Here is a 15,609-nt window from a genome sequence, read left to right on the forward strand (position 1 = left end):
CGTTGCTTGTTCTTAGCTGACAGTAGTGGCACCAGACACGATCTGCTGCTTTAGCCCATCTGCTTCAAGGTTTGCTGTGCAATCAGAAACCCTCTTCTGCATATCTTGGTTGCAGTGAGTGGTTATTTCAGTTACTACTGCCTTCCTATCAGCTCCAAGCCATTATCCTCTGACCTCTGTCATCAACAAGGCATTCTCGCCCAGAGAACTGCTGCTCTTTTTTTTCCAGACCATACACTACACCAAATTCAAAGTGACTTAAATCATTTTTCTCCTGCATTCTAATGTTCAGGTTTATCTAAGCTTCACCATGTTCATATGCCTAAATGCACTGGCAGATATATGCATTAGCAAGCAGTTAAACAGGTGTACCTGGAGAGTATGTCTGATACTGGGAAAGTATGCTTTCTAAAATAGTGATAAACCCTTAACTCTATTACTGCCTCATACTACTCATTGATGTTTTACATTTCTGATCAAATTTGTATGTCGATACTGATACTGACTGAGATAACGAGACTCAATACTACAGAAAGCTCAGAAAGCCCTGTTCCTCATAAGATAAATGTTACATTTAAATGTCAATACCCTGAAACTTATGTCGCCTCTCTTAAAGAGATCTATTTGCAATCTTTATACATTTTCCACAATAACCCTGTCATGTCCAGTTCCCTCCAGAAAATGCACACATTCAAGTTGTCCATATGTTCTATTTTTTAATATACTTATATATAAATACATACATTTGCATATGTCATTCTTGATTTTGGCTTCAGCACAAACAAGCAAGCTGGTGGAGGCACAGAAAAGACTGAAGTAAAACAAACAAAAAAACCTTGAGTGGGATATAAAGCAAGAAGTAATCCAGTGGATCAAATAACAAATGAGCAAACACAAACACATGTTTAGTCAAACCCTTGATGACAACCAAGAAACTGGGGGAAGTGTCCCTGACAACACCTAATTTTGACTGTATCTATCTTATGCTTTAATAAATTACATAATAGGATGCAGTTTTCATGTCGGTTCACAAAGAAATGTCAGCATTGAGCCCAAACACTTTCATACATGATGACACAAGCTGACTGACGTTTTTGTTCAACAGTAGAGCAAACAGGATTCAAATAATGTATCAGGGAAAAAATAACAATTACTGAAAGATTAAGCAAATAAGTAATGCCGATTACATTAACACAATTACCAAGAATTCCATTCCATTCTGGGTGAATTTTTCCCAAAAACTCCAAACAGAAAAGCTTTTATGGCCAGTTTTAAATCATTGGGAGGTTGCACAGGATATAGTCGGTCCACGAAAAGGCCAAGCTCATCATTACCACTATGCAGCCCAGCTAAAAGGCACAACGCTGCTTCTTGTACGTGCGCTCAAGGGCACTGCTCATTCATATTGTTTTATTATCTAATACATTTAAATGTTCAGCTTCAAACATTTGATAATATTAATACAACAAACATATTCCCACAAGCTTTGGGTTAATATGTTATCCGTTTGTTATGGGCCATCATTGCAAAAGGAGCAGTCACCTTAGAGGGAGACTTTTTAATACAGCGAGGATCAGCATGGCAGGCCCACCACTGAAGGAATTCAACAGAATATCATGCTGACCTCCACAGGTTATTCTGTCACTTGAGATTGTACTCAATTCAATATGATTGCAGTTTATACAGTGAACAGTAAATACTATGCTTCTGCAGACAGTGTCAGCAGATCAGTAACAAAAACTGTAATAAAACTTTGATATCACTAACAGAAGAAGAAAAAAAACAAAATATAAAAAGGAGTGATTTCTGCTGAATTCATCTCACAAGCAGAAGGTACAGTGGCGTTGAATACAGCGGTAGAGGGTGAGAATGAGACTTTAAGGCAATATTGGTAAGCACCACACCAACATCTCAGAGTCAAATCTAGGTTAAGATATCCTGTTGTTCATCGGTTAGGTAAAGAAGGTCAGAAGAGGTTTTTTCACTTGTCCTGCATTTTTTCCAGAATTGGCACAATCATGTCAAATTTAGGCCTCTTTGCTGGATCTTCGTTCATGCATATCTTCATGAGCTTGCAAATGTGGGGAGAGATGCCAGGGGGGATAGTGGGCCTCAACCCCTCCAAAGAAACCTATAACCCAGAACATACAGACACATTAAATCCATTAAACTAACAGGTCATAATTGTGAGGTCTGTCTGCAAGCTGCTGATATCCAGTTGTTAATCTAATAAGCAACAGTGCTGCTAACCTTCATGCCTATCTCCATGTTGGACAGGTCAGCAAACGGCACTTCTCTGGTTACCAACTCCCACAGCAGGATAGCAAAGCTCCACATGTCTGCTGACCGGCGGTTGATCTCTTCTGGCTTCTTCTGAAGGGCTGAGCAATGCCAAGAAAAATAAAGAAGGTTATAGAGTAACGTAACAACATGCCACATCCTCAGACTACTGTGGAGAAATGAAAAGTTATTGCAACTAGTGGGGCGGTTCCTTCCTTAGGATGTGCCTAATTTGATATCATGAATAGCTGATCAAAATCACCACCTTGTGTCACATGCAGTGTCATGTCAACGAGTCTGCAGAACTCAGGTACAAAATATAGTAGTCAATGGTCTACTAATCTGCAGCAAGTAATGTCCAAAAAAATACTGCATTAGAAAAAATAGAGGCAATTTCTGTTTCCACTCTTGCAAACTAGTGTCTGCCTACAAACAGCAGCAGAGAAGCAGAAATATATACAGTATAGAATAGAATAGAATAGAATAGAATGCCTTTATTGTCATTATACAGCTGTACAATGAGATACAGAGCATCTCCTACTCAGTGTAAACATGTTTTGGGGGGGGGGGTACAGTTCTGCAGCACTATATACATATGGACAGTATTAACATAGGGAAGAAGATGTATATATATATAAAATGTACAATTTACAGTATAAAGTGGGGAATCCTAAGGAATGTATTTTGCACGACAGTTCAGTATTTATCTTAAAAAAAAAAAAAAAAAAAAAAAAGCTTGAACAACATGGAGCTCTGTGGGCTTTTTGCCTGTGATCTAGCATCGTACAGTATATGTTGCTATGGAAACCAAATCTTGGAGATGAAGAGAAACTGAAGACATTTGAGCAGCTGATTTCACAAAGGCAGGTAGCAGGTTACAGATACAAAGCGCAGCACAAACCTAATGTCAGCTTAAATACATTTACTTCAACAACAGTGTCTTGTGCCATCTGTTTAGTCCTATTGTAAAGTTAGTGCATATACGTCAGCTTGGATTCCAGGCTAAAGTAAAATCTAACTAAACTCATGCCTCTGTAAGTGTGTAAGTGGCCATGTTTCTTTGAAGATTGAACAGCCTGTTTAAAACCAATTACCAACCAGCCATTAAACCAAATTCCATAATCCTTTAGAAATGACTGAAATGTAAATATCATCATGTTGCAAAAGCAGTAGAAACATATTGTTGCAATTCTTCTACAAAATGATACAATAAGCAAACTTGCTAATATAAGGAAAGTTCGAAGCAGTAGTGCATTTCTATTATTACATATTACAAAAAATTCCTGAATATAAAGGCATATTATCAAAATTTGTTACCATGCCAACTTTGTGTATTTGTGTTTTAAACACAAGAAATATTCGCTTGCATATCACAACATACATACATGTTGTTTCTATGTAACTGGTGGTGATAAATATCCTGTATCCCATCCCCCACACGCTGTTTCTGTTTGCTTCTCCGTTGCAAATGTTCCCTGGTTATTTTCACATTTTGTAATCAGTTTATGTTTCCAGCTAACTTTGATTTCAATCTATCTCCTGGGGAAATCAGCTGCAAATTACATTTGGCTCAGAGACAGTCTACAGTTTCCTGCATCCATCATTCAAGTGCAAGCTTGTGTGGCTTCAGCTGTCACTTTGGATCTGTGCTGTATGACTGATGCCTACCCTCAGGGGCTACCCATGCTGGCGAGTACATCCTGCCAGGACACTGGAAGGAAAACTTGACGTCTGCCATGCTGATCCTCGCCGTCATGTCCTCATCTATCTGTAAAAAGGGAAAACAAAATTGACTTAGATGCCTCCAAAAACTGTACCACACATCTCTTCTTCGTAGTTTTCTTCTTCTTACCATTACACTCTTGCTGTTGAGGTAATGGCGAGGGATCATGGGTTCAAGTGTGTGTAGGAACGCCATTCCATTAGCAATGTCAAGGGCAAACTTGACTGCCTGTGTCTGGTCCACCACAAAATCTGACAGCATGATGAAGAACAAGTAATAACAGGTTTAAGCCATGTCTTTCACTACATTACTGGATGACAGTGAAATTGCTACTGTAGAAAAAGTGATGACAACTTAATGACCAAAACAAATACTTAAGTCCAATAAATCACAAATCCCTACAAATCACCCAAACTGGTGACAAGTATGGACCTGTGACCAGAGTAGAGGTACTCACTGGTGCCTTCATGCAGCACGTTGTAGAGGGAGCCATAAGGCATCCAGTGTGTGATGATGATGGGGTGAGGGGCGGGAGGAGACTGACATGCTCCCAACATGGGTAGGACATTCGGATGGGAAAATATCCTGGGATTCAGCCCAAGAGGGAAGGACAGGGCAGACAGACAAAAACAGGCAAATCCACAAAGGATTTGACATAAAAAGTGTGAGATGCACCTCCCCACGAAATAAAATTATACACAGAATTTGGCTCAAGACAGTGCAAACAGACAAATGAGTGACTGCGAAGGCAAAAAAACGAAAGAGCCTGTAGAGAAAAGTCAGGATTAAATAAGAACCTGAGTTTGGGATATTCCTCATTGAAGTCTCTCCCTTTCCTAGTGGTCCAATCACGAACTTTTAGCAGTTTAATGGCAATTTCATTTCCCTGCCAGCGCCCTTGCCACAACTATAGAAGAGAAACAAAAAAAAAGTGAATCTTTAATTCATCATTAGCAGTTCTGCATTAACGTCGAGCACAATGAAACACAAGAAGAAATTACCTCTCCAGACTGGTTCTCGTTTACTTTAAGGGCTAGAGAAAGCTGTCTGTAGTCAATGCCTGCCTGTTTGTTCAAAGTTCCATTGCCTAAAAACACAAGACAGAGACATAACTCAAGACGCGAGTTAAAGCTCAGACAAAAAGCCCATTATTTATAAGAAATCTGAAAAATCTGTGGAAATTTCAAAAGCCACATAAAGATTAATTTGGGAGACTAGCACAGAACATTTTTCCATTTCATGCAGCACTCAGAACTGCATGAAAAACTGTGGGTGGAAAGTGGTCAGCTAATAAATTGGTTTATGGGTTGCTGGGACTCACGGGGACGGGTTCTGGTGGTGCCTTTCCAGAAACTGTCCTTGAAGGGAATTTTAGTCAAGTTCTGTCCCATTTTCTCAGCCTTTTCTGCATTGATAGTAAAATGAGAAAGTCAGTACAGAGCAACAAAGCTGAAAGATGTATGACTGACGCTGACATTTTTTAAAAACCAAACACTCTGGCATACCTCTGAGGAGTTCACGGAGGTGAGGTTTCCCTTTGTCCATCGGAGTTTCCCCATACTTGTTACAGATGCTCACTAGAGCTCCATTAGTCACAAGGTCCTGAGAAAAAAACAAACGTTATCAACACTTGAAAAATACTTTAAAACACACAGGTTTTAGCTTCATCGCCACCAGGGGGCACACTAACCTCAGCTACTTGGTCTTGTCCCCAGAAGCAAGCATAATGCAGTGGTGTGTTCCCGTGTTCATTGACGGCATTGGTGTCTGCTTTGCACTGGATCAGCTAAAAGGAAAAACAACGGATTACATGCAGAGAAAGGCTGGTCAGATCTTGTTTAGGCTGTACACAGAGATGATCCTAATGCTGCCAAGAAAAATCATGCACGGTTGTCTTGCCTGTAGACACATACCAGAGGTATTGAGACGTGTCTAATATTAAACTCAGTAGCTGCTTTACAGCCATTTTAAAATCGACATCGTGGAGCAGAAGCCCCCCATTATATCAACAGGACCGTGTACAGGATAATACAAAATACCCTTCTTTCTTTTATGGACAAACATCAACACCTTACAGCAAATACACTTACTGCCACAATGTGTTTGCTGCACTTTGAAAACCCAGCTGTGTTTCCTATAAAGAAAAACACTGCAGGTTTAATATGCTGCATTGAAGTCGCTGCCATTTACTTAGCAGCTCCAATTTTGTCTGTGCCTTTATATGTAGCAGTAAGCACATTTTATAATCATGCTTCAGCTTTGTCTGTTACAAAAGGTGCAAGTACAAGAACAGACAAGACATGTTTCAGCTGTTCAGATGATATCATTTCACATTTCACAATATCCTGTGCTAATGAACCAAACTTGCAGGGAGAGCATCATTTTGAAACTTGCATATTAAGATCTTGAATTTGCGCCGTCTCCAACTAATAACACGGCCAGTTTGTACAGAAAAGCATTTTGATCCCCACTGCTAATTTCTAACAACAACTGCAGGGATGATATTTTTGTTTTGTTCTTTTATATATAATCAGCTCATATAGAGAATAAGGCCTAAAGTTAGGTGTGTGACTGCTTTGCTACACAGATGTGCAGACACAGACAACTGTATCCAGAAGTTATCTTCTAGGCTTCACTTCTGCAAACTCTAGTCTGGTCCTCTTGACCATGTTTGTACTGCTGATACATAATGAGCCTGAAATTTGTGCTGACTACAGTTCTAGTATTTAAAAATCTGTTAATTACCACTATTAAACAGGCCTATGGACAGTATTAAACACAGATATTGCTTTTGAGTCAGAAAAAGAAAGCATATGCCTTAAACCTGTATTCTATGTGAAAGCTGCCAGATAGCAGTAACTGCAGATTCAAGAAGACTTATGATCCTATAGAAGTCTGTGGCTTTCTGTCTTCACCTCTGCTAACATTTTCCTGCTAAGTTTATGGTCTCAGTCACGCAGTTTGGGCCATATTGAATCAAAAAAAGGAGTCTAATTCAGAATTCTCAGTCATATTATGTTTCAACATTATCTGTGGTACAAAACACACTCAATGGCAAATGACTTGTCAATCATGACTCATTAACCAATTAGCATGTAGTTTCAGTAGTCAGGTCCGCCCAACCTCATCATATTTGTTTTGTTGCAACCAAGACAGCAACAACAGAAACAGTCAACTCACGGCTTCAAAACAGGAAGCCAGAAACCAATGGGTGATGAGGGCACAACAGTTGCATCCATCTTTTATACTGCCTATTGTTACGTCCATTTAATCTATGAATGCAGCTTGCTCACCAAGCACTACTATCACTCCATACATAAAGAACGCAGCAGTAGCCAGAAAGCCAAGGGTGAGTCCATAAACTAATGGGTGATGTCTGTCTTTTATACACAATCCATGACATGTTTATGATACATTTTATGTTTTAGTCACAGTGGAATTCATCCAAGAGACCCTAAACAGAGTTACTGTGCTCCAGTGTTTACAAGAACTCTACCTTTCCCACAATGTCGCGATGTCCATGGCTGGCAGCCAGGTGCAGGGGTGTGTCGTCTCCTCGGTTCATGACATTAATGCGTGCTCCTCGCATGATGAGCATGTCCACCACATTGGAGCGGCCCTCTCTGCATGCCCAGTGGAGAGGGCTGAAGCCATGGTCATCTCTACAGGGACAGAAGCATACAAGCTGAGCACGTGTTTTTATACAAAAACCTGCTGAGTATAACCCTGAGTGACAAAACATCAGCAATTTTCCACATAAACACCTCTGTGGTATCACTGGAAGAAGGCCAAATGGTAAAAACTACAGCCATTTTGGAAAATGGGTTTTTGGTTTGACAAGGAAACTTCATAAAAAAAGAAAAACCCAGGTCCTCAATGTAAAGAAATATAGTATATAATCAGGTCTATCAGCTATTCTGCATTATATACATGTTAAGTGACATCGCCAATGCCTCAGTTTATGCTTAATTACCAGTGCAATGAGAAAACTGAGCTAAAAAAATCTATTAAAATACATTTACACAACTAATCCTACCTATTATAGAGCTATTCAAGTATACCTTACAGTGAAATGAGGCAAAACATTAGTAACTGTTGCTTTAATGTAGATAACACAGCTCCAAAGCAATGCTATGAATAAGTTCTATGAAAAAACTGAATGATAAACCCTTCATGAATGCAGAATTTATTGCAAAATTACTTATTATATTTGTTCCCAATAATCTGTTATGCCAGTGATGTGAAGCTGAGCTATGTACGCATGATAAGTTTATTCATTTTTACAGTAATTTTCTGCCTCTGTAAAAAGGAAGCTCATGCGACTCAGTGACAAAAGCTAATAAGCCTCTGGCACTCATCATTCCTGTCTCGGTGACAGCAGAAACGACATGTCGCACAGTGGCCTCGATTATATGACAGACACACTGACGGAGTGTCTTCACTGTGAAACACAGAGATTAAGACACAGGAAGAGCGCAGTGACAGAGTTGATCATGAAAAAGACTGGACAAAAAACAAAACAAAACAAAACAAAAAAACAACAGCAGTGCTGCAGCCCTTAAAAGGCTCAGTGAGACCTCCTTCAGCAGTGAGTATGACTCTGTCTCATCACTCCACTCACTTCTACCAGATCATCTGGTCTACTATGATGGATTTTACTTTCCATGAGCACAGTACTCTTTTTAATATCTTTTTCACTTCTTCCAAAATTATAAGTAGACAGACAGCATAATAATAAGATCTGAGAACTGAGGGAGTATTATGACTCTGCAGGAATTTGAACCGTCTGCCCCGGCACTCAATGCACGGACTTGTTTTCACACAAAACAGCATCAAGAGTCCCACAGAGACCCTCAGTCCCACAACACACATCTAACTGTGCAACCTGCTGTGGATCAACTCAGAGAGCAATTTCCTCTCAGACCAAAAGGCCAAATCCTGAAAACTAATTAGCCTCAGTTTATGAGAGAAAAACTACCCACACACTCTTCTAATCTGATTAGCTTTTAGTGCCAAGCAAGTCTGTTTGGGGGAGGAAGTGGAGCATCAAGGTTTATATACATCTTCTTTAAAATCAAGAAATTACAAAATATGTATGGGCTTAAATGTTCTGTTTAACAACAGCTGCCATGGATGGATTAGCTTTTAAACATATCACTCCTCATTTGTTCTGAGAGTTCTCTTACAAATCAAAAGCTTCTACAATGATACAATGTGTTGCTTTTGTCAGTTTTATATCACTGAATAACTTTGAGTTTAAATAACAACAACAATAATAATCCCCTATAGCCTTTGACAGTGTGATTTTCTTTTAGATTTTCCTGAGTTGATGCACAACTTGTTCAAATATGACTTGTGCAAAACATTTTAACAAAATAAAGATTTTAGATAAAGTTTTTTCCCTTTATTTTTCAAGATATAATATCTTGAAAAATCTAAGTTCACTGAACTAATTTTTATTAAATTATTTATATAAAACCATTCAAATATTTTATTCTAAAAAAGTACACAATAATAGCTCAGATCCACATATATATGCTGAAAATGTACTGTGGTTACATCAAGTAAGCCTCAACACTCTGGTCTCTGTGTGTATTTTTGTTCCAGGATGGATTTTCCCTTTAAGCTACCTTCATCCCACAAACCCACGGGGACCTGAGTGCCAGGGTTTTCTCCTGCTCACTCCCTCCTCACTGACTGCGGTAATTTATTTCAGGCACTTCCACCTGCCAGCAGAACTCATCCTGGCAGACTGAAGAGGCAGAGGAAGCGTCCCTGTCTGCACCCTGTATGTCTCTGCACTGACATCCCCACCGGCTCATATAACAAGCCTCGGCTAAAGAAAAACAAATCCACTGGAATATCTAAAAAGCAGCTACAGGAATAGTAAATTGGTGTTTTTACTTTTGAAAAACTCATTTTTCTAGGATTCATTTTATTCATTCAAATATCTAATGACAAGAAGGACCATTCTAAAATTAAAAGTACATAAACTGCAGTAGAACTACCACTACCACAGCCAAATCTCAATGCATTTCTACCTAATACTTTATATTCTTATAGATTGAGATTTTATCTCTTAGTGTTACAATTAACCTGATAATGTTAAATCCTTTTTCCAGTAGCTGCATACAAGAATAACAACCTGATACTAGCTACACTAAACAGCTGCAGGAAGGACTAATTTAGGACTACAGCTACATATTTTTATTCAAATGTGTGAAACACTTTCCAATTTATTGTTTAACATATCTTACAATGTTTTCTCTACCATTAAAAGGTAGAGAGGAAAATTTAAAAGAATCATATTATTTATTGTTTCTTAACCCAATTAATTTGTTTTTGTTTTACTTCAGTTCAGACACATGGAGCAGAGCACAGGAGACACAGTGAAAGTAAAGATCACATTACTTGAGTTAAAGCTTCTCTTCACTGCAGAATTGATCTTTAAATCCTCCTTCTCATGCACAAAGTCCTGAATAAGCAAGCTCCATCACATCTTAAAGACCTGTCTCACATTGACCCAACAGAGCACTTTGCTCTCAGACTACAGGCTGCAGGTTTCAAGCCTTCAGCTATGAGGCTGCTCTCCTGTGGAACCAGCTTCCAGTTTGGGTTCAGGAGACAGACATCATCTCTACTTTTAAAATTAAACTAAAACATTTCTGTTTTGATAAAGCTTACAGTTAGGGCTGGATCAGGTGCCTATGAACACTCCCTTAATTATACTGCTATATGCTTGGGCTGCTGGAGGACGTTCCATGATGCACAGAGCATTTCTTCTCCACACTCCTATTTTCCCTCCTGTTGAACTGACATACAGCTGTTTACTGTCATTAACTTCTTTCCACTCACTCCCACAGTCTGTTTTGCTCTTGTATTTCTATGCTCCTTTTTTCTTTTCGTCTTCCTGTTAACCCAACAACCAGTTGCAGCAGATGGCAGCCCCTTTTTTTTTTTTTTGGAAGATGGAAATTATAATTATTATTATTATTATTATTATTATTATTATTATTATTATTATTATTATTATTATTATTATTATTATCATAACCCAATAACATGAGACCTGAATCAAACCTGATGAGCTCTGTCAATGCTCAGCACTGTTTGTTCTGAATCCATTACTACCCATTTGAACAAGAATTTAGACCACTGTGTTTCCAAACACCCACCATCAATCAACCACAGCGATCATACTGGTCAAAGGAGCTCCATGTTAGAGGTAAAAGGTTCTTGGACATGGTACAGATACCTTACTAGGAGTCAAACCAAAGGGAAAAACTAATTATTATTATATTATTATCAATTAATCTGTCAACAGTCTGACTTCAAGCTTTCCCAGAAGTTGAAGACACTATGGATTTTCTATTCATTACAGAATAGGGAGAAAACATACATGTGAAAAGTCTTTGCCCCCTTCCTGATTTCCTAGTGTTTTACATATTTGTCACACTTACATTATCAAATTAGATTATCAAACAAATTTTAATATTAGACACATATAACCCAATTCAATACAAAATGCAGTTTTCAAATGATGATTTCATTGATTAAGGGAGAAAAGTTATGCAAACCTACCTGGTCCTGTGTGAAAAAGTATTTGCCCCTCTTCTTAAATCTTGAATTAACTGTGATTAACCACATTTTTTTTGGACAGCTGAGCTTAAAAAGGTGGTTCTGAAAAGACCAGGTGGTCAAATTTCCTCCACAGTACTGTGAAAGACTCATTACCAGTTATCGCAAAGTTATCGCAGTTGTTGATGCTATGGCTGGCCCAACCAGTTATTAGGTTTACAGGGAATTTACTTTTTCACACAGGGCCATCTCCCCCCCCCCCAATAATAAACACCAGCATTTTGTGTTAATACTAATAATAATAATAATGATCCACCAACCAGTAAAATGGTACTGTAAAAAATACTCAGAGACAACATCAGACCAGAGTAATGACCACATTACAAATATTTAGGAGAATATGTTTTAAACTTTGCAATTACAGTTTTCTAAACTTGGCGGAAGCAGTAAGGGGAAATGAGTTGAGCTATCTAATACCGCGGGGCGACAAATACTGGAAACATATCAGTACAGAAGGAGGAAGGTGATGTGGGCTGCTATGGCTTAACTGTGCATTCCTCTTTTGAAAAACTCACCACATACACAAAGATTTTCTGTCTGTCTATTCAGCCCTGCCCACTATAATCTCCTCCCCCTCAGTTCTGGTAGGTGGTAAAAGCTTCCCTTGAGGCCCATGTGTTGCTCCTTGTAAGGAGATTCTGCATTCCACTACTACTGTTCATCTGGGAGTTACATCAGTGTAAACACACCGTCATTGTAGAGCATAGAAAATCTCTCAGGGAGGGTTCTGTCAGGCAAGCGCACAGTGAGTTTACTAAAACACAGTAATTGCACGAATTGCACGAAGAGGGGCAAATACTTTTTCACACAGGACCAGGTAGGTTTGCATAACTTTTCTCCCTTAATCAAAAGGAAGGCTTAGAGACTCTGTAGTGTCTTATACACTGGAGGACACACATCAGCCGGAAAAGGGAACTAGACGTGTAATCAACTAATGGGCGAGTCGCATGCATGAATCCACACTGGCTCAATGCAATCAGACAGACTCACAAGAAGTGGAAAAAACAAAGCAAACAGGAAGCCAAAGAAAATGAAAAAAAATATAACTTTCTGAATAAAGTTTATGCATCTATTTTTAGAATATAGCTATATTTTCAAGTTATGATGTATATCCACAAGTTCCTCTTTTATATTTAGAGCAAACACGTACCAAATAAGAAAAAACAGATGGTGATCAAATAGCAATTTTAACAACATTAAAATATTTCTTGAGACATCCCTGTGACTCTGAAGTTACCAAAACAATTATCTTTTCTGTGAGTTATCAGATGTTTTATTGGTTACAACCAAGAAACCTTCATGTCAAAAAAAAAAAAAAAAAAAAAAAAAAGAGGATGACCACTAATCCAAAAAAAGCTCTTCCGTTTTTATAGTACTAGCAACATCATGAAAGCTTGACAACTATGTCATTTGCAAATGAATAACTGTCAGTAAAAAAAAAAAAAACCCTACCACAAGTCCACTAAAACAGGGAGAAATGGAGAAGGAAATGAGAACAGCTACCACTTACACAGGGAACATAATTAAATGGACTCATTTATTATTTCTTTGTTTGCTTTGAAAACAAACACCGGTAGTCTAAATCTTAAACAGAGATCTTTAAAAAGACAAGATTCGTGGGTGGCCATCCAGACTGGACTGCCAAGTCTTTCCCAATGTAGCCAGCTTAGGATAAAAACAGCAGCTCAGGACTCTTTATCTGGAACTATTAGACAGAAAATGCTGTGTACCAAATGTGTCATGTCAGAAGTAAAGTAGCCTACAATATTTTCTGCCTCCAAATCTAAAACCAAGTTGTAACCAGAACATGCAGAGCCTGATTTTAATTGCTGTGACTAACTATACCATCACAGCATGCTTCCTGTCCAACATCACGCTTTTGATTTACTGTGCTGGCATTTTAAACATAAACATGCGCCCACAAGGAAATGGGTTCAACGGCAGTCCACTATCTCACGGGGGACTGAAAAGGCGGGCTTTCAGAGTGCACCAGAGAAGAGCTTTAAGAATAATATATTAAATAAAACACAAGATCACATTTGACATTTTGATCCACGCTAGCTGGAAAAACAAATTCATGTTTTAGCAAGTCACAAGCAAACAGGCACAGCCGCTTGGGGATTTAAATTAAATTCTTAATTAGGAAGCAGTGTCCAACTTTCATTTGAAATAATATGGACAGAAGTGACTGATAAATTCTGGCTATGAAAAAAACTGCACCTCACCCTTGATTGAGATCATTCTCTGTGTTGTCCAGCCATAAACGAACTGCCACTGCATTGCCTTCCCGGCACTGAGTGAATATATCATCCATTGTGGCTGGTGTATTGTTTTCTTCTAGGACGCACCCGTGGGAGCAGATGCAGAACTAAACTGGGACAGACAAGAGTTGCAACCCGATGGGTTCAGGCACGTCCTGGCCAGCATCAGTCCCTCATTTGGGACAGTATGGACCACAATCGGAGAGGCTCAGCAGCACCCACACGACCCTAAAGAAATAGATTTTTTTTTAAATTGGTCACTCAGTTAAAATTATTTCTTAAAAAACAAAGAAACAAACAAACTGCTGTACAAACCTAAAAAGGAGAAAGCCTACAGACAAGACAACCTAGTGTTGAGTAATCTCCAACTGAGTAATACAGGGTGGGTATGCCGTTTACAACACAGTGAGTCACATAATGTAGCTGTATGAAAAAATAGCCCTGGACACCATGGGCACCAGAATAGATAAATATATTCATACAGACTCAAACTGAAGTCTGTATTCCTTTAATACACAGGCAACAGACTAATATATTATATTGATTATACTAATATATTGATAATAAATCAATCACTTCATGGCCCTATCAAGTTTACAGTCTGGATTTGCTGCTCTTCTTTGTATAAAGAAATTGGTTGATTTCTTATTATCTTCGTGTTGGTTTTGCAGATCTAATTGATTATGAGACTGGTATTAGCCAATAAGTGGGATAACACAATATTTTTTTCCGTATGGTCACAACCTCAGTTTCACGCGCCATTGATCCACGCAGTTTACCATTTACACTCCCAACAATGTTGTCACTGCCTGACTAGCTGCTTTGCTATCCGGCTAACACAGTGAGGGGAAAGCTCACTCAGCCGCCTAGTTCTTCTATTCCTGGCAGCACCACCGACTGCTTTTACTACACCATATGGAAGATATATATCTCGGTTAGCTCCTCACTATAAACTTGCATCTTCTACGTCGTGAAATAAAATGCAATTGGGTCTGTGCTAACAAGCTAACTATCTATCCTGCCGCGGGGGCTGTCCGTGTTTCTCTCATTTAACGGTGACCGACTGAGGATTTCACTCGAACGATTATTTAATAGTTTAAACAGGTCATATTAAAAAAAAATTAGCTCCATGCCTTTAAACTTACCGGATATGTTAGCTTGTTACGGTGTATTGTAGCTGTACAGAGGAAAAGTTACAAGCCTGGCTGTGTTACCTCCAGCATTCAGAGCGCTGTGCGTCCACACCCGTACGTGGAGGAAGAAGAGAGAGAGAGAGCCGCCTATAGGTTGCAAGGAGAATTGCAACGACTTAAAATTCACCCCCTGAGGTCATGATTTTTTTTTTCTTGAAATAATTACATTTTATGTGTACAAAAATCTAAAATACGAAGCTCAGATCAGGATTACAATAAATGCCACCATGTCAAAACATGTAGTCCATAACATGTTGCTCTGAGACTTAATGTTACACACTACAGACTCAGACAACTGATGTCAGACCTCCAACTAGAGCAGGGGTGTCCAACTCCAGGCCTAGAGGGCCGGTGTCCTGCAGGTTTTAGATCTCACCCTGGGTCAACACACCTGAATCAAATGATTAGTTCATTACCAGGCCTCTGGAGAACTTCAAGACATGTTCAGGAGGTAATTTAGCTTTTTGAATCATCCGTGGATAAAGGACACATCTAAAACCTGCAGGGCACCGGC

The 15,609-nt window shown here is 38.9% G+C and overlaps 1 protein-coding gene across 1 annotated transcript; it reads right to left on the minus strand.

Moving 5' to 3' along the window:
• Positions 1-690: 690 nt before the first annotated feature.
• On the minus strand, positions 691-15,181 carry LOC116335685 (integrin-linked protein kinase). Its single transcript, XM_031759443.2, has 13 exons — positions 15,048-15,181; positions 13,867-14,130; positions 7,500-7,665; positions 5,694-5,789; positions 5,509-5,605; positions 5,325-5,408; positions 5,005-5,090; positions 4,801-4,910; positions 4,461-4,588; positions 4,133-4,254; positions 3,949-4,048; positions 2,251-2,381; positions 691-2,131 (listed from the first exon to the last, which is right to left on the minus strand). The coding sequence occupies exons 2-13, from the start codon at positions 13,953-13,955 to the stop codon at positions 1,982-1,984; spliced, it is 1,359 nt and encodes a 452-aa protein (XP_031615303.1). The 5' UTR covers positions 13,956-14,130; positions 15,048-15,181; the 3' UTR covers positions 691-1,981.
• Positions 15,182-15,609: the final 428 nt, after the last annotated feature.

Source organism: Oreochromis aureus, linkage group 14 (assembly GCF_013358895.1).
Source record: "Oreochromis aureus strain Israel breed Guangdong linkage group 14, ZZ_aureus, whole genome shotgun sequence".
NCBI lineage: Eukaryota > Metazoa > Chordata > Actinopteri > Cichliformes > Cichlidae > Oreochromis > Oreochromis aureus.

Excerpts from the sequence above, each read along its gene's own strand:
- LOC116335685 (XM_031759443.2), bottom strand. The coding sequence starts at position 13,955 with ATGGATGATATATTCACTCAGTGCCGGGAAGGCAATGCAGTGGCAGTT. Across the intron at positions 5,790-7,499 it reads ATCGCGACATTGTGGGAAAG|CTGATCCAGTGCAAAGCAGA; the intron begins GTAGAGTTCTTG and ends TTTTCCTTTTAG. Across the intron at positions 4,049-4,132 it reads TCAACAGCAAGAGTGTAATG|ATAGATGAGGACATGACGGC; the intron begins GTAAGAAGAAGA and ends CCCTTTTTACAG.